The sequence below is a fragment of the Numida meleagris genome, chromosome 3, assembly GCF_002078875.1.
Source record: "Numida meleagris isolate 19003 breed g44 Domestic line chromosome 3, NumMel1.0, whole genome shotgun sequence".
In the NCBI taxonomy this organism is placed as follows: Eukaryota; Metazoa; Chordata; class Aves; order Galliformes; family Numididae; genus Numida; species Numida meleagris.
This window is the reverse complement of record NC_034411.1, coordinates 65,640,177-65,666,659: the sequence shown is the minus strand read 5'-3', so window position 1 is coordinate 65,666,659 and position 26,483 is coordinate 65,640,177. Positions and strand designations below refer to the sequence as shown.

Here is a 26,483-nt window from a genome sequence, read left to right as displayed (position 1 = left end):
GTACTTGGTAAAGGGGGGTACTCATATTGCTTCCTTCTGAACGATGAACAGCGGGCTGTGAGTGATGAAGAGAGAGGGCTCAGTACCATTCCCAGAATAGAGGCCATTGGTCCTAGAGGTGCTTTGGCTTATAGTTGCAGGGAGTGGAATGGAAGATGTGTCCAGGAGAGTGCATGGGGCTGAAAGCATATGCAGACTGACAAGGCTGGTGGAAAGAAAGGCAGTGGTTGCTGGAGTCATGCTGTCTTCCCTTGTCCATTCATCACTGTAACTGTCCGATAACAGTGGGCTCTAGAGACGAGTGCAGAAGCAGTGATGCCATCCCACCTGCCAGGGAGTCCATGTGCCAGTCTATCCAGAGCTTGCTGTTCTTCACGCACAGTGAGCCAAGACCACTTCAGTCTGTGGAAATCCTTTTCCTACTGAAGTGAGGAAGGTACTGAGTGGTATCTTGGAATGGTTCCTCCAGCTGTCCATCTCTTCAAGACTTTTGGAGACAATTGTCTCTTCTGTATTTTCCAGATGAGCTCCTATTAATTTTTAGTCTGGGTGGTGGTGTCCTTTATTCTTGCCATTAGTACTTTTCCTACTTTGCAGCTGGCCATATTTTGAGTTGTTTCCACCAATAGTTTGCCCAATCATTATAGAACTTTATGTCAACAGTAGTTTATTCTTCAAAGAAAATATACTGAAATGTCTTTGATACCCTATAGCTTATCACAGAAGAGACCAAGTTTTGCAGGTGATTTATGTGTGTTTGATGTTAAAGCATACTGCAAAGGCCTACAGTTTTACTTCCATTCACCTCCTATAAAGATATAGGCTCACATAGCTCACACCTGCAACCCTTTGCAGCCTTTTGCTTCCTGGTTGCATCTTTCTTTTTCACTCCCAGTTCCTCGACAGCAGTCTGTCTTTGAGGGCACATTCTGCAGGAATGTCTGTCTAGTTTGAAGATTACTGCTGTAAATTGGAGTCCTGCAGTAGTTTCACTTATGCTAGTGCAAATTAATGAGAAAGTATATTTAACATTGTAGAGAAAAAGCTTGAAATTTGGAATTTCCTCTCTCCTTTCCCTTCCTCCACAAGGCAAGTATAATTCTAAAATCACCTACTTTATTAAGTGGTCAGTTTATATAAAGTATCTGTTCTAAATAATACATATCCTTTCTTCACATTGTGCTAGAATACCTCCAAAAATCTAGAAGTGGGATAAAAACATTCTAATTTTTCACTGTTTATTAGCTTACATAATTAAGTATACTCTCTGCTGACAATCTAATTGAGGAATATTTAAATGAGTTGAATAGAAAATTATAAAATAAATCCTTGAACACAGTTATTTGCAATGTAAGTCTATTAATTGGCTTTATTCTTTAATATGCAGTAGCAGATCTTTTCCTGGGAAACAGATTGGGACCCAAGATATGGAACAAAATGATGTACAGGATTTATTTTGGAAGAAACATATTTAATATAATTTTCTTTTATAATTCCACATTTTCATGTAGCAGATTGGCTGCACATATACTATAAGAAATGGTAAAGCTCACTCTTGTGGCATAGTAAGAGAACTGCAGAAGCAACAGCTCCTCTTTCTTCAGTGATTTTTGTTTTGCACATAAATATTAAAAGTGATTTTTGTAAATGGATCCTTGATGTTTTCTTCTTTTTTTTTTTCCTCAGCATTGGTGACGAATGGATCATGGTTTCTTTTGCTCTATAATTCCTTCTTGTGGCCTAAGATGCTTCGCAGGATTGATGCAGTGCACTATCAGGCTGCTGGACACGTATTGATGCTTACAGCACCACTGACCAAGGCTGCTTTACTAAAACTCACTGTTTTTTCATCAATCATGAAATTACGAATGCAGCCAATGAAGGAGTTGCGTGTAGTCAGGCTGGATGTTAGTAGAGACTCTGGAAGAAACAAATGTTAAGGAAAAAGAAGTTAGAGCTTGTGAAAACCAAAATAATCAGGTTGGTAGAATGATCTGTAATGGAACCTAAGTCTTCTTAACTGCAGTTCAGTGCTCTATTCCAAAGCCCATGGCATAACTGATACTACCCATGATCCAACCACCCAGAAAACCAAATTGTGTAGAAAAATTTATTAGCTGCTGGAGTAGAGTAGCTGGGAAAAAAATATATATACAGAGAGAAAGTAGCCAGAATATATGAAAAAATATTTTTGTTCCACTGAACAGCTTGCGTGGATGAAAGGAAGGTTGGTGCCTGCTGACTAGTCTGTGTGTAAGATAAGAATCTTCAATTAATTCTTCTTTCTTTTCAATTTGCTGCCAGCTGCAGCTCTGATGAATCTTTAATGTCTGGCCTACTGACAGTGTCCCAAAGTAAGACACTGGAGTAAGTATGGGGATTTATCTACATTTATGTAAAAGTCTCAATAATATATTATCGATAGAGGCTCAATCTTGCATTTTTGGACAGCTACATTTTATTTAAATAACAGAGTAGATGAATCCCAGTCAATGTGTTTGTAATTCCTTCTAACATTACATGTGTTGTCATCCATATCTGATTTGTTAGGCTGCATTTAGTTTAGTATATTTACATGTTATTAGTTAGTACTTTATCTTTTTTGTTGTTGTGAAGTTCATTATAAGAATCTTCTGTGCTAGAACGATAATAGTATTATAGAGCCAATGTATGGCATTGCTTTAGTTTTCTATAATTTATGTAGAAATAGAAAGCTCTATTATGAGGCAGAACACCATTTGCAATTACCACTTTATATTACCTCTCTGGGAAGAATTCTGTCCTAATAAAACTCCAGTTTGGATTTAAAGAGTGAACAGGCATGTGTGCATAGATTTTATGATTCCCTTTAGGCTCATTTTTCCTCCTGGTAGTGTTGGATGGATCTGAACATCATGCACTCAAGACACTAATCCAAGATAAGCAATATAATAAATTGTGTAGTTAGAGATGTTTATGATTGACATGCAAGGCACAGAAAAATAATGCTGCAAGTTTTCAATGAGAGATGTACAGGAGATGGTTTAAAAATTGGATCACGTAGTGTTGATTACAGTTTGCATAAGAACCCCAACAGAGTAGCTCTGTCTGTTGAATAAGGGAAGTAAATGTAGTAATCTTGGCCCACGCTACACAGATGGTCTGTGAGTCACAAATTCATGTTAGCAGACATTTGTGCAATAGGACTGCACTAGTCAGAATAAGAATCTTCATGTTTTATATTGTGTTCAAAGATGCTATTGCTTGAACCAGAGGAAAGCATCCTACCAGGAAAAAATCCATGAGGCTACAGTTACAGTGAATTTCCAGTCTCATAAATGAACGAGTAAATAAATAAATAACTTCTTTAAAAAAAGTAAACACTGGAAAGGAAAGTGTATAATAAGATTTCTCTTTTCTGGTTAGCAGACTAGAGAACTGAGTCCATACCCAACTCTCCAGAAACTATGACTGTATTAAGTTAAATGAATGAGAACATTTTTCTCTTGAGAATGTGAGGCACAACATTTCTGATCAGCTTTTGAGCCTTTGAATTTTACCAGGTTTTTCACAAGGGTATGTTTTGTTCTTTTTTGAAATCAAAGTTTATCTTAAAATTATAGAATGGTTTGGGTTGGACGGGACCTTAGAGACTATCTAGTTCCAACCCCCTGCCATGGGCAGGTACACCTTCCACTAAACCAGGTTGCCCAAAGCCCCATCCAGCCTGGACTTGGACACTTCCAGGGATGTGACATCCACAGCTTCTCTGGGCTACCTGTTTCAGCGCCTCACCACCCTCATAGTAAAGAATTTCTTCCTTACATCTAATATAAATGTACCCTTTTTTAGTTTAAAACCACTGCCCCATGTCTTTTCACTACACCCTGATGAAAAGTCCCTCTACAGCTTCTATGCTTCCTGTGGAAACTGTGTTGAAATTTGAGAGCAAAGCTGCCAAATACTTACCTGGTACACCTCCAATAAACACTGGCTCCCTGTGGTCAGTTGCCTTTGGGTTTAGTGGCCCTACTACATGGTTGACTTCGGAGTCTACATCCAGCTGCACCACGTTAGCATCTCTAATAACTGAAAGGAGAAGGAACAGATATCAAAAAGATATTCAAAAGTAACATTTGAGGTCTTTATGACAGAGAGATATATCTGTTTGATCTAAGTGGTTTCATTTAGTCTTTGCTTGACTATGAGCTATGGTTAGTGCCAGTGCCAGTATGTGGGCAGATTCTGGCACAGAACAGGACCAGTGCAAGATAGGAGTGTGGAAGCAAGGGTACTTTTGAATGAGGTTCTTGATTGCTGCTGCCTATGTCTAGACTGTAGGGCATGAGTGTGCAATGGTGGGCTGCTGAATAAAACTGGTTGCCAAATAATTCCCAGTAGGGTACCTATTTGAATGCATTGAGTTTTTCTCCTTGCTTGTTCCTTCAAAAGGAAACTAGGATGCATAGGGAAAGGGCACACACTCAGATCTCTTCTGTATGCAACACGAGGAGGCATCCCAAGTCAGCATTCAGACAGAAAAGAAAGGGAGTCCAAAGTACCTGAAGTTTAGATGTACTTCTTGACTTTCAAACCCAGGAATGAAGGATGCCTATCTGGCACAGGGGTAAAATCCTGACTGTAGACCTCTCTATGTGTGATGCAGGGGTTCCTCAGATCTGTCCTGCTGGCCTCTTAAGGGCAGCATACTTGTGTTCCGTACTGGCTTCTACCAGTGTATTTAACCTCTAATTGGGAAAATTGGGAAAAAAAGTATATCAACTGGTTTGCAACTTGGAAAACGTTGCCAGTGTTTCCTTGACGCAGTCTTTGTGTTTCCTGAACAACAAGCATTCATATTTGTATTTGGTAGGAACTTGCTCTTGTCCTCCCAGGAAACTCTACAGTTCCTATGTCTGAGTGAGGAAAAGGACTGCCACTTTCATACACACTGCATCTTGAAAAAGGGAAAGGGAAGACGTGAAAATATTTCCAGTGCACTGGCCAATGGAGATAGATAGCTGAATTTTTGGCACTGTTAACTTTCGTAAAGGTATGATCATGCTTTACTGACCTGAGATTCGGTGCCACCTGCCATCGCAGAGACTCTGTTTCAGTGTCACTGAAGTTGAAAAATCCCTGATTCCATTATTCAGTTTCACAGTAACCTGGAAGAAAATAATGTACTTGTTGCTGTAAAACCCCTCTGTTCTTTTTTCTTCTTTTGTGATAATGCAGTATTCCCCACTCAGAACATGAATAGTATGTAAGGTAAAATATATATATTTTTTAAATAATGTAATTATTTAGAATAAAATATAACATTCACAGATTTTTTTTTAAGATTCAATAGTTCTGAACATTTCTGATTTGAACTTAGAGTTCAAAAAAAGATTCAAAAATAACAGCTAATTTTACCCAGATTTTCTAGTACTGCTACTCTATAATTTCCTGTGTGTTAAATTAGTGTTTAGAGCATCAGATGATGTTGTGGCATCTTGATAGCCACTTAATAAGGAAAACAGTCATGAAAAACCTAAGCATAAACAAAGAGACAAGATCTGAGAAACAAACAGGGGACTTCAAGAATGACTTTTAGGTTACTTGTTCAATTTTACCAGGAAACCTCTGGCAGAACTAGAAAGTATACCTAATTCTGAATTTTGTACCTCTGCTTTAATTATGTGGATGAGTATCTTCTTGCATGGAACCACCACAGTAGTAGCAGAGCAGCACCGCGTCCCTTTTGCAGGGCACAAGATTCCCAGTGGTGACTGCTGGACAAGTCATACACTGAGCCTAGCCACTCAGGGTTGGAACTAGATGATCTTTAAGGTCCCTTTCAACCCAAGCCATTATATTATACTGTGATTCTATGATTCTTTTGTTAGACCAACTGATACAGCTGGAAAAGCAAACAAGCTTCTGGATGTGCCAACATTCCTTCAGATCTCTACAGAAGTACTAGGCTGGACCAGTTGTGTAAAGGTGCAACCTTTAAAAGCAGCATGATACTTGTACATAGTGATGCAGCGTGCTTTAAGAAGTTCTTCAATTATTTACAGCTATAAGAACAGGCTGTCAAAATTTAGGTGCCTAACTGAAGCACCTGTTGTCCACTCTATAGTAAATATATAAAATCGGAAAGATAGACCATCCTACCTATATTAGATACCTACTTTAGGATAGGATGAAGGACTATGAACTGTCTGCTCATTCTCTCTACTGTAAGGTTCCTGTTCTTGTTAGAGAGGTGACACCATGTTTCCTTGGGTATTGCATTTCTATCTGAGGTTCAGCCAGCCTCACTTATATATCCTTCTCTTTGGCTGACAGTTAGATAATGGGACAGTTAGATACTACATTGCAATGGTTATGAAATATCCACACTGTCCAGTCTCTTGACTATGCTCTGAATTTCTTTACTGCAAAAAGGAGATTAAAAAAAATAAAAATCACTGCTCTAAACCTTTCCTTTTTTGTCTATTTAGACTGCACCTTATTGCTGCATGTGTACAATGTATGGACTCAGAACATAACAAAAGATAGCACCAGCAACAACTACCTGATATGTTCATTTCAAACCTCCCTCATTCAATTGGTAGCCTTAGAAAAATCCAGGGATTCTAGAGACTGGATCAACAGTCAGAACTTTGCCTTTTCCTCATCTTTCCCCATTACAAACATCTGCTAAAGCAAGAAGAGAATGCGCTCCACCCAGACTTCACTTTTAACATACAAGAAATAAAAATCATCTTACTTATTATACATTTTTAATATGTGGATTAAAAAATAGTACCAAAGCATCAGTGCTCTGGTAATTAAATATTTATTGTTGGCATCAGTAAAGTGATCTGATTTTGTCTTCAGTGTTATTTTTTGTATGTTAATAGAAGTATCTGGGTTGCCTAATGTAAGCAGTTAACTTATCTAGGAGAGAAATAAGAATCAAATAATGGCAAATTTGTAAAACAGAAGCTGCATATAGCAGAGCCCAACTAGGTAGTAGAGGAGCCAGTCAGAGCAGCGGACGAAACGTGACCGCTATACCTGTCCATTTCTCATGTGCATATTCAGGTACTCTCCATTCACACTGTGGCCATGCAGTAAAATTCCTGAGCTACTTCGGGGACGTATTTCAAAAACAACTTCAAATTTCAGACCTAGACTGAAGGATTCGTCTGTGAGGGAGAAAGAATAACATTATTTTTGTACTGACTTAATGGTGAAACTGGACATCTACTCAAAATCAACGTGGAATTTCAAAGTCCCAAGGTAGAACCTATTTATTCTGTCTTCAAAAGTATTAGAACCTGTTCCAATACACATCCTTGAAGAGATAGCATGGTGTGCCATCCATGTCCCATTTAAACTTTTATTTGATTTTGTTTGAAGTACTAAAAATAGTTTGCTTGTGTTTCTCATTATTTTAAAAAAAGGTATTTTGTTAAAAAATATTAGCAATAAAATGGACAGGAGAAAATAGGTTCTATGTGGGTTTTTGGCAGTTTCTTTTTGTGCAATTTGCTAGACATTCAGCAGCCTTTATACAGTGAGTGGGAGTTCACTTGAGCTTTGATGATTCAGTAGCAGAAAGTCCCTTTTTCAATTTGCTGGCAGGCCAGGGAGCAAATTAGAAACACCATGTGGTTCTTCTTGGTGTTGCAAAATGTGACCCCAAAAAAAGCCCTCTTAGAACATTTCCTGGAACACAGTAGGCCTCAATGACAGAAAAGATGCGTCCATCACGCTGTTCATTACCAAGATGTGCAGAAAGTCTTTTCTTAGAATTTTTGAATTATGTGCTATTTTATTAAGTAAAAAATAAGGAGTGATCACTTGTTGGTGTTCTTGGTCTTAGCCGAATTGACTTCTTGGTCTGTAATAATTGTTACGACATTAGAATCTGTTCCCTTGTGAAATTATTCTTATTATTTTGAATATATGCATTCATACACACATATAGATTTATTTATGTAGCAACTTGTTAATTTTCATGGGGACATTCTTACCTGTCAACATCAGTTGCCTACCACAATAATGATCTGTATCTAATAATCTTTGCAGCTCACAGCCTTGGAAATTACCACATTCTTTAGTAAAATACACTGTTTTGAAGCACAGTGAAAACTATGGTTTCATTACTGAATACATTTCAGCAGTGTATTACCAAGGACGACATATCCTCCTTCTGATGAAAAGTATGTTCCTGCTTCTGATGGGCCTTCAAAGCAAGGTGTTACACTGAACGTTTGTGAAGCTGAAGTAATTGATCTTCCATTGAGCTGTAAATTGCTGAGACAGCCACTAAAACTGTAGACTGAATTAATCTGGGGGAAGAAAGAGCATGATTGACAGAACCATTGGAAACAATGTGCAACTAGAGCACGGCAGTATTATACATACTGTATAACCTCAAGGCAGGACAATGGTCAATTTTTTCTGAAAAGTGTAGCTATCTTGTTAGGCACATATCACCAAAGATTACCTTGAAGGAGTCTTTGATTACGTTGATTTTTCCTTTAACGCTCCTTTCTACATACTTTAATATCAAATATATAGAGCAGAATACTGATTTCTAGGTACTGTCTCAGAGATACAGAGACAACACTAAAACTTAGATATCTCAGATCTTAGGGTGAAATTGATCTCACTTAACTTTACCTCACTCATCTAAGATTGGATGTTGCTAAGATTTCTCTCTTCCTCAGGGACCACCAGCTTTCCAGATGCTGCTGAAAGTCTACTGAAATCTAGCCCAGATACTGCCAGCTCAGCCCTGTGGGAGCTTTGCTGTCACTTGAACTGAGCTGTGAGCTCCACAACATGCTGAGGACTGGGATTATAACATGCTTTTCTTTGAACTCATCCCTATAGGCAGCTTTTGCACTGGCTGTACATAGAAGTATGGGTGATGTAATAGCTGTCTGACTTACCTGGATATTTTTCACAGCTTTTCCTGGAGCTACACCCCCAATATACAGTGGTTCAGTGACTTGCCAGGTATTAGCATTACCATTGAAAGGTTCTTCTAGTACTCGGAGACCATCAATTATCAAGCGGCCAATATTTTTGCCTCTAATAAATATCACCTAGAAAGGGAGGAAAAAAATTGGAAGATTACTTTCATCTATTGAGGGAACATTCCTGTGCAGTGGAAGAAAATAAGAAGTTTAAGAAGAGAAGCTTGAGATTCATACTCTGCAAATCAGTTTTATTAACTGCCAGTATTCTTTGCTGGACAACCTTCTCTCTTCACATTCATATATAGGTTAGATTGTAAAACTGCAGTCTTACCATTCTGGTGTATGAGGTGGAGGTAATCAATGTGTCACAGGGTCTACTGAGATCTGCACATCTTATATTTGCATGTATGATTTGTTGCTACAGTACAATCATTATTAGTATTTTCACGGTCTTCTCCAGTTTTATGATCTGGATTCATCCAACCAGCTTCAAAGACTTAGGCACTCAATTTAGGAGCTTAGTGACTGTAGTCTCCCTCTGTAGTCAGTGAGGAGAAACAGATAGCTACAGAAGGAAATTCACCTTACCCCTAAAATTGTCTTTTTATTTTCATGGATGACAAAGGGTGCCTAAGATAGCTATGTTCCTTAGATACTTCAAAAAAATGTGCTGAACAAAATTATCCTAGTCCTTCCTTTCCTAGGTAGCTTTTACTTTTTTGTCTCACTATTCTGCATTTCTGCACACTTCCCTTATTTCTATTCACATGATAGTTTTGGGAGTTCTTGGATTTTTTTAGCTGATTCACTTCCCTATCCATAGTTAAGGACTTGATAAAATATAGTGTGAAAGATTTAAAAGTACTGGCAGAAGTTTCTCTACATATAGGTGTGGTTATGGAAATGTGAATGAAAACTCCATGAGTTATTGGATCAGCGGTGTCTTTACTGCAGCATTATAGCATGTATCATCATACTGACTGATTTCTTTTACTTACATTGTGCCAAAGGCCATCATTGTATTTCTCTTGGCTCTTAATCCTTATCTTCTGATGACCAGCATTAAACATAAAAATGAGTCGTCCATGAGCAACAAAAAGGGCCATGAAGTTGGTCTCCTTTTGGTCTGAGACGTAGAAAATCATTCCATGAGACGAGTGAGTCTTCAGACTGATGGAGAACTGAGCTCTGGCAAACAAAAATACAGTATTAATATTAAAGCAGATTTTACTGACTGAAATCAAACTGTGGGCAGAAGATGACTGAAATTTTCTTCTCATTGTATGGAATATGTATTTCCTTTACCGAAGCAATGTTTCTGATAAACTTTCCAGTAGCTTTAGAGTAGAAGTTGGAGAAGAAGCTTTTCTGCAAGGCAGATTTTCAAAGATCAAAATTTCTTGAGTGAATAAAATCAATACAGACCACCAGGAAATGACAGTAAGTACATTTTTGTTCACAGCCGTGTTGGAGGACTTTAACATTTTTCCAGTGATGTCTCTGTTCATGAACTTTTAATGTTACTCTAGACTTGCTGCTAAGTTTCTCCATCCTTGTAAGTCTTCATGACATCTAAGATAACATGGCAAATTACGCTGACTCAGTTCAACATAGTGAGCAGTGAAGATTACTTCAATGATTAGCATTAGGTCTATTACTTAGGTCTAAAAAATGGCAAAGCTGTATTAGCGTAGTGCAATGACAGAACTGATTAGTTCTGCTTCTCATGTTAGGTGACTAGCTTAGCTCCTGTTCCTCATGTTTTCTGAAGGGCCTAATGCATTCGCCATTGTATATGTGTGTACATTCCATGCATGCTAAGAGCCTTGCCAATATCAATTGTTGTAAAAGATTGCAAGTCATTGTTTTTTTTAAATGCACATTACAACAAAAAACCTGTAATAACAGTTGTAACAGGAGTATGTCTTGTAGGGATGACTAGAAATGTTAGAGTTTGGGTTTTCCTTGTTCCATCTCATACGAGCACAGTCAGGACTGTCCTAATCAGGACTGTTGAATTAAAACCTAATGCTTTTCTTGTCCAAGTCAGGAAGTAGCACTCTTCTTTTCTGAATTAGTGGTCTGGTATGCTTCCAGGAAGCACTGTGTTGTTGAATTTATTGTCTTTCATGGAAAGTATTAAACCAAAATCCTGTGCTGGTCATAACATACCATTTGGCATATTCTGTGGGAACCTGAGAGTTAAATATCCACTATATTTGGACTCATTATTAATTATTTGTATTTCTGTTATGGCTTGAACTGGTCATGGTTTTCATAGTTTTATGTCCAACTGCATGACATAGATTCTTGAGCATTGAACAGCTGTTAACATCCACTCAACACATAACTAAGCTTCACTTCTTGGTGAACTAACATGTTTTCCAGCTCAAATCTAATGCCATTACTTTTCACACAAAGAGACTGATGATGCATTGCTTGTATATAACTAACATCCTTGAAGTCTCCAGGCAAACGGGCAAAGAAACCTTTTAAAATACACAATACAGATGAAGACTCTACAAAAAGAATGTAATTGAAAACACATTGCAAAAATTTGTCTAAGATAAAATAAAACAAACTCCACAGTAACAGCAAAAATATGCCCTTTTTCTTCTTTTATGTTTCATATACATCTTTTGCCTACTCAGTATTTATAATTTTTATTTCTGAAGTCCCATTACCTTTCAGTGAAATCCTTTGGTAAGTGATTGAATTCTTGCCGACTGTTTGCTGTACCTCCAAACTGGTATGCATGTTCAGTTGCCCTGGGATTCATAGGCAAGTGGCACTGAGGGTCTTTTTGCATATTCGCTTCTTGATACAGTTTTTTGAGGCCAGTTGAAGGCTGTGAGATCTTGTCCTTATCTCTTCCCACCTTCACAGAAAGAGAACCATTAACCTGAAATTTTAACTAAGACTTCACATTAAAAGAGCATCATTTCTATATAAGTTAATAATATGTTGGATTTTTTTTCTTACAAAAATACAAGGAATGGTTCCAATTCAGATTTTCTTTACAGAGATCTACTATAGATGCTGATTTAGAGCGGAAGGAATAAACAGAATAGCTGCATAGAATTATAATTCATTCTTTTGCAGTTTTCCTGATAGACTCCTTCTCTCTGCTTTTGATGATATAAGCAGTAGTACAAGTATAAAAGAACATGCTTGGACCAAAAGTGCTACATGCTGGAGGAGAATTTTTTTTCTCATTTATACATATTAATGTGTGCTTACTGCACCCAGTAGAGCAAGCCAAATTGAAGTAGCTGAGAACTGAAGAAAGCTTATTGCCTTTAGGCTGTAGAAGAAATCAGGAAGGGCTTTTTTTGCAGGACTTTTTAAAATATATCAGAAATTTTGTTTTACGGTTCTAGTAAAATAAAATGGTGTGAGTGTAGGCCAGATAGACCCGGTCAGGGCGGTCATTTGCACTGATGCAATGTGTAAAGGAATGGAATCCTTTCCTTTTCTACATGCAGAGTATTCCTCAAGTATTACATTTTTGGATCCATAACTTTTTACAGAGTTTAGTCACAACGCAGTATGTACCAATTTTGTACTGATACAATTTGTAACAAACCTTTTTATTACGGTTTCCTTTGGCTTTTGATGAGTTTCTTCCTTTCTTATGGAGGAGGGCAACTGGTGGGGATTCAACAGGACATCCATAAAAAGAAGTCTGAACTTTCTCAGAGTACCGCTGGAAATCTTCCACTTCAACCTCCCGATCCAATCTATGTTTCAAAGAGGGGATGACAAAATCAGCTTTTTTTCCTAGTGATTTAATTATCTTTATAAAAAGAATCACAGTAATTAGCATTTGTATCTTAAATAATGTTTTGATGGGCTTTGTTCATTCTTGGATTCTGGATAAAAGTACAGATGTATCAGTCAGTGTTTGGGTATTGTGGGAAGCCTATACTCCTTTTGTCTGTTCTATCCATGTTTTCAAAAACAGAGAGCCTGAATTTGCACCACCAACTTCCCTTTAAAATCTTCTATATAAGAACATTTCCTAGAGTGATTAAGGTCAACAAATATGAATCATTTTCACATGACCAAACTCCTAATTTCAGCAGCGCCCATGAGATGCCTTAGCATCATTTTGTTTCAAAGGCAGAGATGAAAGCTGCATCATATAAATGTAAATGAAAGCTATGCAAATTCCACATTGCACAAACAGCATTAGCAGGTGCAACAGTGAAAACTGATTTACATCAAATTATTCCCACTTCAACAATATCAGAACCTAGCAAGTCTGTGCCAACAGATTCCATAGAAAATAAGGTGAGAAACTTATTCACACATACGGTCTAGCCTCACAAAATGAGAGAGGGATTTTTATTGTTAAAATAAATCAGTCCTCTGGAGCTATAACCCGAGCTGTCAGGCAGCAATTGCCTGGTAATGTGTTTGGGAGCATGCCACACACCTAGTGAAGTATGCATTGCTTATGCAGCCAGTGAAGTTGGCTTGCTGTGTTTTGAGGGGAGAGCCACCAAAATAGAACTTCTTGATGCTGTCAGGGCTCTTCCCTGCTCTGTCCTTCACTGGATTCTTCTTGCTTTGTTTCTTGTCATCAACACTCAGCTCATATCTGCAAAGACAAAGCATCCACTTTGTAGGCTCGTTTTGGAAAAGCCTATATTGGTCATTAGACAGCATATTACATGCATCTAAAATGTTCTGATCAATGTACAAAATCATGAAATAGCAGTGCTCAAAGTCATGAAGAGACCTTCCTGCTGTGCAACAAGCATCAGTGCAATTAGCCCACTGGCAACATAGTGTCCAAAGGCACATGGATGTGCAGTCCAAAAAAATACAGCCCACCCAGTGAAGATACACAAACCAAGAGATTACTCATAAATAGATGGTGCCACTGTTTGGGTAATAGAAGACCTAAGCATGTACTATTTCTCCTTTATGCCCCTATCTCTCTTCCCTTCTCTTTCATCACAATACATTGATGTTTGACCTTACACAATGTTCTTTACCTAATATCAATTTGCAACTAACACATTAATTGCTGCAAGTATTAGAAAGAGTTCTACTGCTTTAATGAGAAACTGAGTATAGCCAAAACATTCAGCATGGATTTTTTGGGGAAGTTCAGAATTCAATACACTCAGTGAAGCATGACATCCCTCAGCACTGTTCTGGGGCACCTTTTTTTTACTTGCATCTTTTCAAACCATGTTTCTTGGATGTTAGAAGCCATAGGTGCAAACCTCCCTTTCAGTTAGAAATCTGAGAATGGTTGCATCTGCACAGGCAAGATTCTTGAAGAAAGATTGTTTGAGTATTTGACCTTCTTAAGAAAACTGTAAACACTGAAAACAACAGTAAAATTCATACCAGTAAAACAATGCTTTCAAGTTTTCTGAGAAGTGGATACAGAGATTTATTCCCCACTGCCATATCTAATCCTACATTTGTGTCTATCAGTACTAAAAATATTTTAAGTATGTTTCACTCTGAAAGTGAAGATGCTTCAATTATTTCAGGGTCAATTTGGGATTGCTTTAACAAATCAGAATAGTCAATCCTGATGAAGAATGAATCTCATTCTACTTTTTAATTATAGTAAACTGCTTTCATTCCTAAGGACAGAAAAGGACTAAGCTTTTAAAACCACAGTTTTTTTCTTTTAGTTTTAATAACAATTCCCAGCATCTCATATTCAAGTCACAGGGCAAATTTCAGTCAGAGATTTTGGCTTTGATTATTTTTTTAACGGAATTAATCAGTTAAAAATATCAATGAAAAACCCATCACTTTGAAAGAAAATATTACATGATAACATGTTCTTTACACGAAATAGTTACATTCTAAAGGTAGGGATTAAAATGTGCTGGACAGCTTTACCTTTCTGGTGTGACAGAAGTTATGATAAAGTGAGTTTTTCCATCGTTGTAATTTCTGTCTGGTGATTGAATTTTGATTCCACTTGCATTTAAAACAACAGCACCTCTGTCCATAGAGATGGATAATACATCTGACTGAAATACAGACAAAAGCATCTTCATAAACAAGTACAGTATAGGAAAGTTAACAGTTCTGTGCATTTTCCTGTTGGATTTACTTCCTCCAGCTGAGGAGATTTCTTATCTCTGTTTTCCATATTTTTACTGTATTTGCACAAAGACATACCGAGAACCAAAACAGGAGATTATCTCACTCAAATTGATATTCTTGTGGTTTTTTAAGCCTGAATTCTAGGAATTCTGCTGCTGATTATGTTTCATGTATCTATCACAGGAGCTTCTTCTACCTAGCATGGAATTACAATATTTACATTTCATTTGTGCTTCTGGCACCACTGCTATGGTACTACACAGAGCAGCTGTGCTGCACAATTACCACTGTCATAAGACCAATGTGTTTTTTATTTTCCTAATTCCCTCTAATCAGACATGTTCAGTCACTCAAAATTATCTTAGAGATATGATCCTCTATCTGGGTCAGGCATACAGGATCACAGTGCCACATAGTTTGAATATTATCTGTTTCATTAGCACAAGCACTGTCACTGTGCACACAGAGGAATCATGCTGTCTCATTCTGTCAAGTACTAAATTGCTGAACCTCCATTTCTTAAACAGGGCACTTGGCATCTCATAGGATTAGAGCTTTTGAGTTAAAAGCAGAAGTGGTGTGTAGAGTCTCATTTATGCAAGCAGCATGGATAACTGACACGGTTTCAATTTAAGGCAATACTCCATGCTGTAAAATTGAAAAGTTCAGGAGTGATTACAGGTGTCATACAGCCTTCCCTGCTGTACTGCTAGTGATCTTCTGCAAGTATGGCAGAGAAGACTGTTGGAATGGTTGCAGATGTTCCATCATCTGAGCTCATGGGTGCTGCTGATACAGGTCTGAACTTGCAGAATTCTGGAATCACTCTGGCTCACTCAACATTTTGGGAGTGCAAGTCCGTATTTCTGCCCATGGCACTTCTTCAAGGGGATATCTGGAGCAACTCAGTTTCCCATAGCTGCAAGGAGCCATTCTCAGGTTCAGCTTTTCCTGGTCACACATGGAGGTTTAAGTAGAGGGAATAAAGGCAGTTTTCTGACTGGTTTCTGTAAACTCTGCAATAATCAGAATAACATCCTACTAATCCAAACAAACCTTCTGCCTTTGCTTGTAGGGAGTTGTCCCTGAAAGGCAAATTTCAGGCCCTTAGTATTATTTGTGCTTTAGTAGCATCTACAGGTTCAAATAGGGATTGCAGTGCAGTAAGATCCACTGTGCACTTCTATCAAAATAATGTCCAGGCACTGCAGGGTTTCATCTGTAGATGAAATGTGAACTGTGAAAATGAGGACATTGATGAATGCTTCTATATTGCAGACTGCTTTCTCTATTATTAAAAGATGAAGTGAGAAATTCTATTATACCCATAGTATTCTCCTGGAAAACAATTCAAAGGAAAAAAAAAACTATAAAGAAAAATATACTCACTCCTTCAGAGTAGTAGAACAGCAGCCCATTGGGCTGCAATGTCCGGAAATTAAAGCCTCCTTCAAAGTCACTTAAGAGGGACACTTTTTGGCTTGAAGCAATGAAGCTCTCTCCATTGAAATATGCTTTGCGAGACATCTGTGTATTAAATAAAACAAATTTACATGTAAACTGCAGAAAACATTCAAATCATAAAAAGAATGAGGCCATTTTTTTTCTTTTAAAGACTAAGCCAGTTCAGTACTTCTATAAAAACTCCAGTTTTTTTTCTGTATGTCTTAATCTAACTTTAGAGGCTCTCCCTGGCATGCTGTGAAAATCTTAAGGAAATGCAGATATTTTAGACAGTGTAAGCCAAATTGCTTTTAGTTTCCTGGGATTCTCGGCCTCATCCTAAGTCTGCTGATGTTGAAAATGAGCATGAAGGCTAGAAGCGGAGGAGGCTTAAGGCCCTATTCGAGTTGTATGGCATTGAGAACAACCCCAGCATTGCATTAAATGCTGGTGTGGGGGATTGGCTGGACACGGCAGTCTACAGCTCTCTGAGAGAGAAGGAAAACTGGGTCTGAGATAGGACAAATTGCAGCTGTCCAAACTGCATTCTTCCTTTATAGAAGGTGAGACTGAGCAATGAATTATATGAGTGGTGGGCTCCTTCATCTTCATGACTTTTCAGCGTGGGTTTAGATAGTAATGGCCATAGTATAAAGACTACAAACACTGCTTAGATTTACCAGTCTTGCATTGTAATGAACGAATGATGAATGATGGAAAGAATCAAAAAATAAAAGACAGTTTTCTCAGAATTAAAGCTGGTGCAGTTGGCCTGTGTATCACAGAGGTAGAGCTGGATTGACTTAAGAGTTTCTTTGTAACTCATTAGAAGGGTGAATATCTTGCTGTTTTTTCATCCCAAACACCTGCAGAAGGTCACATTTGAGAACAGTTCTCCTTGTTTCTTTAATAAAAACTGATTTACCTGAGAATATTTCCATTCAGAATACAGCATGCAATGTATTTCAAATCCAGCCTTCATATTATAATCTCACATATAATAACAGTATCAAGTAAAGTACTTTCTGCTGCAATTCTCTGTGAAAGTCGGATAGAATGTCAGCAGACTTAGCATGTGCACACGCACACATACACAAAAAGAATGAATTAGTTTTCATTTCCTTTGTTGAAGAGTTACCTTCCATTGTTTGGAGTGAAAGTCAAGCTCATGAGTGTACCCATTGCCAAAATTTCCTTGTTACCTCACAGATCAAGTTATGCTTACCAGTGAATCCTCAGGGCACCCATAGCTGATTCCCAGGGTTCCTGGTTCTTCCAACAAGTTGAAATCCTTCTTTTGGAACTGAAAACCCTTCATGCAGCCTTTAAAGCCAATAATTCCTGCCAGATGTGAACTAATGCTGTTGGAAAACAATGTCAAACAAGCTGCAATTACATATTCTTTGCCTTCCAAAATATACATTTACTGCCAAGGTGTTCTAAAAACTTGGAAGAGCTTCAGTCATTTGCGTCACTTGTGCCCAATTCCTACATCTTTATGTAAAACAGCAATTTAACCACATTAGTGGTTTTGAAAAGTCAAGATGCACCAGCTGTAATAAATGTTACAAGGAGAAGTGTATGAGAATTCAGAGAGAAGACACGTATGGAATAACTTAAAAAAGATAAAAATGGTTGCTGAAACAAAAGGACATATTTCTAAATGGATTCGCACCCAATTATGCTAAAAATAAATTGATTTATATCTTCATTTATCATTTTAGAAAAGTTCTGTTTTAATTTTCCTTTTTTGCTTTTACTGGCAAGCTCCATTCTTATCCCGGGAAGCCAATGGATCCATATTTCTTAACAAGAAGAGATCAAGGAAGTAAGAGTAAATACTGATTGCCGGTGAATAGGTTTACATAGTTGTAAATCAGAGCAGTAGATGGGCTTCCAAGATACTTTCTGTGCCAAAGGTGCATAGCACAGCATTGTATCCCAGCTGCTCTTGCTCACTGTTCTAATATTTTCTACTCCACTCCTCACCAAGATATCACAGCATTACAGCACAGGACAAATATCATTGAATTTATCCTCACAATACTCAAGCTGTACAAAGAAGAAGAAATTTGCCAAAAACTGCAGAGCAGGAAAATGACATGGGGCTTACTTGGTACCAGTCTAGGAGATAATCAGGGAACAAATACACTGAAGGAATGAATGTGAAATTCAGAGTTTTGACCTGGCTAACATGTAGACAGTCTTTGTGCTATCCACAAGACTTCCTAGTAGCTAGGTTCCCAGCTCACATGAAATGATACTGACAGTGCTGACATCTGGTTCTGCGATAGTTTTCTATGCTTTATCTCATTGTAAGGTAGGCACTGGAAACATGAAAAATGAGTCAAGCCCTGGAAATATTTGCTTTTCTATGCTGGCTAAAATAGACCATCAAGTGGAATAGTTCAGATGCACATGTCCGAAATAAGGTGAGAGGAGGAGCATGGGGGGGCTTAATCTGCTGCTCAGTGAAATCAGCAGGAAGGCTAAAAGAACAGGAAGGCTCCAGTCATTGTCACTGGGATTTGGATCAAAGTGTGTGGATCAAAGTGTGGTGTGTCAGTCAGTCGGTCAGTCAGTTTAGCCTGCACTCTGACTGATCATGCAGAAGCTGCAAACAGGCCATTAACTTAACATTTTCTAGAAGCAACCAGAACTGAAGAAGATAGGTTTAAAGACAAAAATGTCTTCTGAATTTGTTCTCACAGCTTCCAGCCCTCAGAACTCCTAGATCCACTTAAGCATTTGCTTTATGAAGTGAGTGAAGTGGGAGAAAAATAAGACATAATATTAGCTCCATATTCATTTATTTGGGAAAAAAAGACAACTGATAGAGGAAAGTGTTGTTGAAATGAAGGAAAATATACTGTTTTGAAGAAAAATTAAAGACTAAGACTATAGTTAGTTTCCCCCCTGCTGATGTACCCCAATGTCAGTCAAATGTCAATCTGCCTAGAAAAAGGAAGCATATGTATCAGTAGTAGCTAGACAGATATTTGTACTTCTTTAGTGTTATAATTCTGATAGCAAGCTATGCACCCACTGGAAATGGAAAGTTGTTACCACATTTGAATCAAACTTTTTGCTGTCTAGCCTTGTCATGAGAACAAAACTGGGTACAATATACAAAGCACAGCTGTAGCTCTGTGTAAATCATTACAATATACATTTTCAGTTTTTATAATGTTTTTACCATATTTTTATAATGTCTGTTGTTATTTTTCTCTCATGCCGCTTGTTCATTTAACTGAACACAATACCTTCAGAAAACCATGGACATAATTCATGTGATTCATCTTGTATCCTACACTTGTGAACAAGTTTAATTTGCCATGGAACTACTCAATTGCTTGGATTTCTGCATCCTTCTGGTGTTTCCAGTATTCTCTAGGCTTGATTAATGAAAGTACTTTTCACCATCCTTTTGCCTTGTTTTTTCCTAAATCATTAATGTATTCAGTATCGACCCTAAGAGAGATCCTTTGGGCATGTGCTATGTAACTTTTACACTGTGAAAATGAAGGAGTTACTATTATGTCCCATTTTCCTTTTCCAGGCATTTTATAATCCACTGCAGCCTTTCCTTCCTCCAACCCATCAGTTTTTTCAGTAGTCCTTATGACAAACTTTTACGAAGAGCCAGGAATATTGCAAAGGCTACTTCTCCCTTACCCTCCATTTTATTTTCATGTTCAATTAATTACGTGTGATCAAAAGGTATCATTTTCTTTTACAGGGGTCTGTCCCTATCTGTAAGTGTATATCATTATAGCTCATTATTTATCAATTCCAACAAAAGGGTCTCCTGGAAACAAAATAAGGTTTCAGGAGATTTACCAGTAATTCCTAGCAATTATTCTGCAACATTTAATATCCTCTCTTTTTTTTTTTAAACATCGAGGTTATTTTAAAGAGAATCTGTATTTCTGTTAGCAGTTGTGACTCTTTAGTTAGCAGCTAGAGCCCTTTTGAATAGCTGAGCTGTAGGGAGCGCATGTTTCCTGCCATATCTTTCTTCATGCATCCGTCCTGCTCTCCCAGAGTGTGACACTGCTTTGGTGGATTACCATTACAGTAAATTGGAGTATTATGGTCCACTGGGATTAAGCTTGGCTTCTGTCAAATGGTATGATGGGAAAATGAGACTTTTTATTTTCTTCCCACACCCACGCAGAGCCAGCTGACTTGAATCTAAAGAGAAAATTAGACTCAGCAGAACTGATGTGCACAGTAGGAAAGGCATCATCTTTAGATTTGAAAATGCATGAAATGATCCTTCAGCGAATGCATTTTTATTTTACAAAGATCACTTTTTGCAGAGTGAGAAGAAATAATGATTCTACATATTCATGTGTTTAGAATTGCCTTTTTGTTTTAAGAAGACAACAGTTTCTGTTAACCTAACCAAAATAGGACAAGTTTCAGCAGAATTTAGCTGTACAGGATCCATCCTAGTCTTTGGTACTATAGAGTTCTGAAAAAAACTTAGAAAATTGTCCTAAGGGTTGTTTCACGTAGGGTGCTGAAACTAGGAGAAACACAGGATCACAGAAGGGCTGAAATTAGAAGAGACCTCTGGAGGCCATCTGCTCCAACCCCTGCTTAAGCATGGACACCTAGAGATGCTTGCCCAGGACCATGTCCAGGAGGCTTTCAAGTCTTTTCAAGGAGGCAGACTCCATAACCAACCTGGGTAACCTGTACCAGTGCTCAGTCACCTGTGCATTAAAGAAGTGCTTCCTGAGAAATAACAATGATGTACTGTAAGCCCTTCAGCACATGTAACTTAAATTACATGAAGATAATGACTAAATCCCAGCTGTAAACCAACCTGGACTGTAAGATCTCAGCAGGTGCTCCTCCAATGTAGATGTCTGTGAATGGCATTGCTGTTCTTTCATTGTCAACACTTTTTATATGTCGTCTGTCTACTACCAAGATCATCTTCTTAGAATTATGATATATAATAGAAATCTGAAAAGAAAAACATGTTCTTAAAAGTTTCTAAAACATCATCTTTAGTAAGTTGTCATGGTGATTTTGCAAGATCAGTAGTATCTTTATGTCTTTTTCTTTGAACAGTTATTGTAAAATAGGATAGGCTGTCAATACTAATAGGGAACTTATTTTGATGTCATAATTTCTCTAATGCTTGAAGAAACAGGATATTTCACTTATGACTAAATTCAAACAAAACTACCCCCACACCAAATTCTACTCTGCACCAAGCAGATCAACTCCATTAACTTTGCAGTACTTTCTTGTTTTATCCAAGAAGTTAGGGCATACTTCTAAAAAAACACATCACATTGTCAAAGTATAAAAGGCATATTTTTGCCCTGCTTAAAAATTTTGAGCAGAACAGTAGCTGTAGCTATAGTTCGAATTTGAATCAAATTTACAACAGGCCACTAGGGGAGATTTACTATTGCTACTGCCACTGTCACAGTTACACTGACTTAAAGTAAATTCTCATACATTGGCTTAAAGTAAATTCTCTTACATTGGCTTAAAGTAAATTCTCTTAAAACTAGTGCACCTTGGTGTTTATGATCTGCCTAAATCCCTAAAATACTATCCCTATATAAAAGGTTGTTACCTGAATAATTCTTACTTTGAATGAAATAGGAAATGCAATACCTCTTGTAACACAATGCATAACAACTAAAGTGATCAAGTTAACATCAAGCCATGTTTTTAGTTCAGGAGAATTGTATATTTGAAGGATAGATTTGTCACTGTTAAAATTTCAATTTGAATTCTAATACTTTTTTTTTTTCACATGAACAGTCCTGTTCTTGTCTAGCAGTATGCAGAATCTGTCCACAAGCACTGGTTTGCCAGGAGGCTGGGGGAGACCCCCACCAACGGCTCAGTGCTGGTGGGAATTATGTACTCTTTCACATGTGAGGTATGTGTCTACTATTCTCTTCTGCCCACTTCTGAATCACCACCTGGCCTCTCATCCTTTTCCTCTTCTAATTGGTGCTGGAGCAAATTATGGCTACTTTGGAGCTGCTGAGATAGTTAACCAAATGGCTGTGACTGTAGCCCCATCCCTACCTCATGAAATTTGGCATCATTAATCTGAGCCTTCTTCATGGAGTCCTCTAACAGCACTGGGCCAGTGCTGAAGCCAAAGTCATAGCGGAGGTACAGGAATCCATTGTGCATCTCTAGACTGAAGAACATACTCTACATAAAACAAAAAAGCAGTCAGAAAAATACTATGATTGTGGCAGGAATTAAAAAAAATCAGCAGTGTAATGAGACTATCTGACATTGTGAACAGCAGGCTACTGGGAAAAGGTCATATTTTTGCAAAACTAGAACAGAGTTTCTGGATTAATGCATAATATATGTGTACATAGACACATAGTTATTTGATAAGCACCATATATTTGAAGGCTTGGTGAAATGCTTCTCTGGAGAAATTGTATTTAGTAGGACAGGTATGTCAATATTCTTCACCAGCAAAGTATTTGTAATGTGAACACATCTATTTTCTGTCAAAGTAATAGCACATGCCCCAAGGAAAGATACTATCTTGGTAAAAACAATGATGTACTAGAATAGCTGGGGCTGCATCAGCAGCTTCTGTCAAGATGCTTATAATAGCACAGCATTATATCTTTTCACAGCCCCAATCAGCACCACTGTATTTGCTGAGGGCTGAGCAATAGGTAGTGTGTATTTACTGTATATTTGGTTTCTAGATTTCCTGACTGTTCCTACTTCTTGGTTTGGATTCTTTTCTGTGGTCGAGTGTCCTAGATTTTATAAACAGAAGCTCTACTCCTGGAAACCTCTATGGAGTGCTTGAAATGAAGATCTGTAGCACAGACTTAGTCTCATTCTGAATCTGAACATAAAAAAGCAGAAAGGACAGTTTACAGCAACTGTGGATCTGGGTTAGTGCTTTTAATGCGACTGTTTGTGTTCTCTTCTAGTGTGCATGCTGTTGTTCCCATACTTAATGGAGACATGGGAACAATAACACTCTAAAAACAACTACAGGCCATGAACTAATGTCTCTGACACAAATTATTCCACCCTCAGAAGTCATTACTTGAAGTAATAAAAGTAGGTCTTAATCTAGTGCTTTTAAATGAAACTGCAGCTTGGGTTTGTCTTGAAAACCTTAAACTTGAAAATTAAGCGGGGATTACATTTATAATATTTATGAGCTTGCATTGTTCCATCCTTGCAGAATGTAATAATGGGGCAGTTTATACAGTCTTTCTAAAAGTGTTTGTAAGCAGGCATGATCTTCCACAGATCACAGTTTTCATTGTAACATACAAAGAGCATGTGTGTCCAACAAACCTCTGTGCATTTTTGCTTAGAAGATCTGCAATGGAGGCTGAAAAGCTTTGACCAGCAGTTGCTTAGTCCAGATTCTCCTAAGAGTAAAGTTAGTGGTGGCATGCTATGCTGCAGAGAAAATCTCTCTCCACAACTCTCCTGTTCAAGTTAACGTGAAAACTAGAGAGTAACTCTGTACTGAGGGTGGGTTTGCTGCCTTCTGAATACTCATTGTGCTGGTACATGCTGGTGTGTAGACCAGTGTATGTCTGTGGTATGCATCAACATAGTACATTGTTTTCTGTGGCTTTATCAAGCTGTAATCCACAAAGAACTTGGAAGCCTGATGTGGAGATGCCAAAAGACAAATAAAAATAAAAATAAAAAAAAAATAAAAAAAATCTGAGCTTGTCTTCAGAGGATATTTGCATATAGTGTCTTCTTTCTTTAAACCATTTCAGAGTTTGCATCACCATCAAATACCTGAAAAGCCGGCAACATCTGGATCTAGCTGTTTTATTTGGGTTACTTTCTGTATTCAGTAACTTAAATAACTATTTAGCTCTAGCACTCCCTGAGACACAGCTATAAAGTGGCAGCTACCATGAAATGGCTGTTTTATAGGAGCTACTTCACAGAAATTTTCTATAGATTTGAATGTGCATTCACATTAAAACAAAAATACAACTCCTGGTCTTAACTGGTGTATCATCACAGGGTCATTACGACTCTAAAGTCCTAAATATCTCTGGATGAGAGCAGGGTCCAGCTCCACTCATTGCAAAGCGTATGCCAGTTCTCTCCCAATGTATATATGCACAAGATGAATGCAAAGTTATTACCTCTTTCCAGAATTTAAATATTTTGTATTTCCCATTATATTGTAAGTACTGGAGAACTTGTGGTACTCATGGCTAAAGAGTACCAGAAGAATTTGATACTCACTCCATTAACCATCAGCAGGATCAATCCATTGTCCGTAGGTGTTCGAACTTCAATGTCAAACCGAGTCACCTGGCTGAATCTTCCCCTCCTCTCGATATTTCTTGCCACGGCATAGCCAGAACCATCAAAGAAATAGCTCACAGCTCGACTCTGAGTGAAAGCCAACTTATTTCTATGAAAAAACAGCCAGGGAAGCAAAAATTGACAGTGTCAGCATTATGGTCCCCATTTTCATTTGGGGAAATTTAAGAGCCTTTATAATTAAGGTACTTTATTGAAATTATTATTATGAACTGATGCTTTCTCCTGGAAGTGATGAGACTGGTGACTTTTTCTTTCAAATTTTTTTCTGGGATTTTTTTCTGAAATGCTTTGAAGGTGTATCTAACTCCTTTGTCATTAGATTGTGCTTTTATTCTGTGCTGTATGTAAAAGACGGGAAAATTCTTTGCTGATCCTTGTAAAAGTAAGGACACCTCCTTATTATAAAGATATACATGTTAAGAGGTTGCTTGGTTTGTGCAGAAATCCATTTGAATTCTCCATGGCCTTTAACTGAGAATGGGCCCCGCTGGAGAGCCCAGGAATGGGCCACATGCACTGACCTGGAGGGCAGCAGCTCTCAGCTCCTGTTCCCTCTGGGAATGACATGGGAGGCCACTTACTCTCACTGCTTTGTCTCAATACTTCTTGCATTTCTTCCCAGTGAGAGCTGCAACTTTCTCCTGTTTTATGTATGGAGAGATTCTAGTGTTGTATGAACAATATGCCCACTCATGCCTGTGCCAAATAAATGCTGTGGTAAATGCTCCCTTCTACTTTAAGGGACGTATTTCCCAATGTGTGTATGGCTTATCTGGGGGATTTCTACTGTGGGTTTCAGAGTGTATGGCTGAAAGGTAACTTCTGTACTGACTTTGTTAGCTGGGTGTGGAAGTGCACTCAAGTTCACCAGGCCTGCTGGAGCTAACTGGTCGTGGCCGTATCCCTTACAGGGAAGGGTTTCAAGGCAAGAACAGTCCTGATCTTGGCAAGCAGCTTGGGTAAAGTGGGAGTCTAGCTCCTGCCTCATGGTATAGCTGAGACACTCCCTCTACACTTCCATTTCCAAGGCAGGAACAAGGTTGTGAGAGAATTAATGGAGAGCAAATATCTAAGTTCAGCTTCTTGCCACAGCTAGGAATTAACAGTGGCAAAGTTCCTTCTGGATAACTCAGCATCACCTTCCCATCTGTCTTCTGAAACAGATTGGAACTATCAGGAGTGGCACTTCCTACAAACGAGGAGTGATGGCGGGACTGTCACCTACCTGGCACAAGGTGGCGATGTGGTGGTGTCGATGTTGTAGGCGTGCTTGAAGTTGTACAGGCTGATCACATCGTCGTTCAGGGTAGCCAGCTCCAGGCAGCCGATGAAGCCAGGCAAGTCTAAGCTGGGAGGCAGCTGAGCAGAAAGAGAGAAGTAAAAGGACACGTGCTTTATTTGGGTTACCAGGAAAGCATTTGTACCTGGGATCAGTTTTTTCTCTGTGCTCCTCATATTGTGAGAAAAATGGGATGTTGGTGCCTTAGAATAGTCATTGCAGTCCTTGTCTTGATACAGCCACTAGCCAAATGTTCCATAAGTGAAAACAGAGCTGTGGAGCATAAAGATGTCCTCACAGAGAGAGAACATCGGTGCAGGTGAGGCAAAAACTTTTTTTGTAGTTCGGTAGTTTTGAAGGGAGTGCACTTGGAAGAGTTAGGATTTGACTAATCC

At 38.2% G+C, this 26,483-nt stretch overlaps 1 protein-coding gene across 1 annotated transcript in view; it reads right to left on the bottom strand.

Moving 5' to 3' along the window:
• LAMA4 (laminin subunit alpha 4) overlaps window positions 1,343–26,483 on the bottom strand; it is a 94,912-nt gene continuing 69,771 nt past the window's right edge. The window contains exons 22-38 of the mRNA XM_021391121.1: window positions 26,035–26,168; window positions 24,726–24,897; window positions 22,539–22,670; window positions 21,307–21,449; window positions 17,698–17,833; window positions 16,419–16,556; window positions 14,820–14,953; window positions 13,384–13,548; window positions 12,532–12,685; window positions 11,630–11,823; window positions 9,944–10,133; window positions 8,916–9,071; window positions 8,150–8,309; window positions 7,030–7,160; window positions 5,054–5,147; window positions 3,949–4,068; window positions 1,343–1,920 (exon numbers count right to left, since the gene is read on the bottom strand). Coding sequence (XP_021246796.1) covers window positions 1,775–1,920; window positions 3,949–4,068; window positions 5,054–5,147; window positions 7,030–7,160; window positions 8,150–8,309; window positions 8,916–9,071; window positions 9,944–10,133; window positions 11,630–11,823; window positions 12,532–12,685; window positions 13,384–13,548; window positions 14,820–14,953; window positions 16,419–16,556; window positions 17,698–17,833; window positions 21,307–21,449; window positions 22,539–22,670; window positions 24,726–24,897; window positions 26,035–26,168 — 2,499 coding nt within the window. The 3' untranslated portion in view covers window positions 1,343–1,774. The remainder of the gene's footprint in view (window positions 1,921–3,948; window positions 4,069–5,053; window positions 5,148–7,029; window positions 7,161–8,149; window positions 8,310–8,915; window positions 9,072–9,943; window positions 10,134–11,629; window positions 11,824–12,531; window positions 12,686–13,383; window positions 13,549–14,819; window positions 14,954–16,418; window positions 16,557–17,697; window positions 17,834–21,306; window positions 21,450–22,538; window positions 22,671–24,725; window positions 24,898–26,034; window positions 26,169–26,483) is intronic.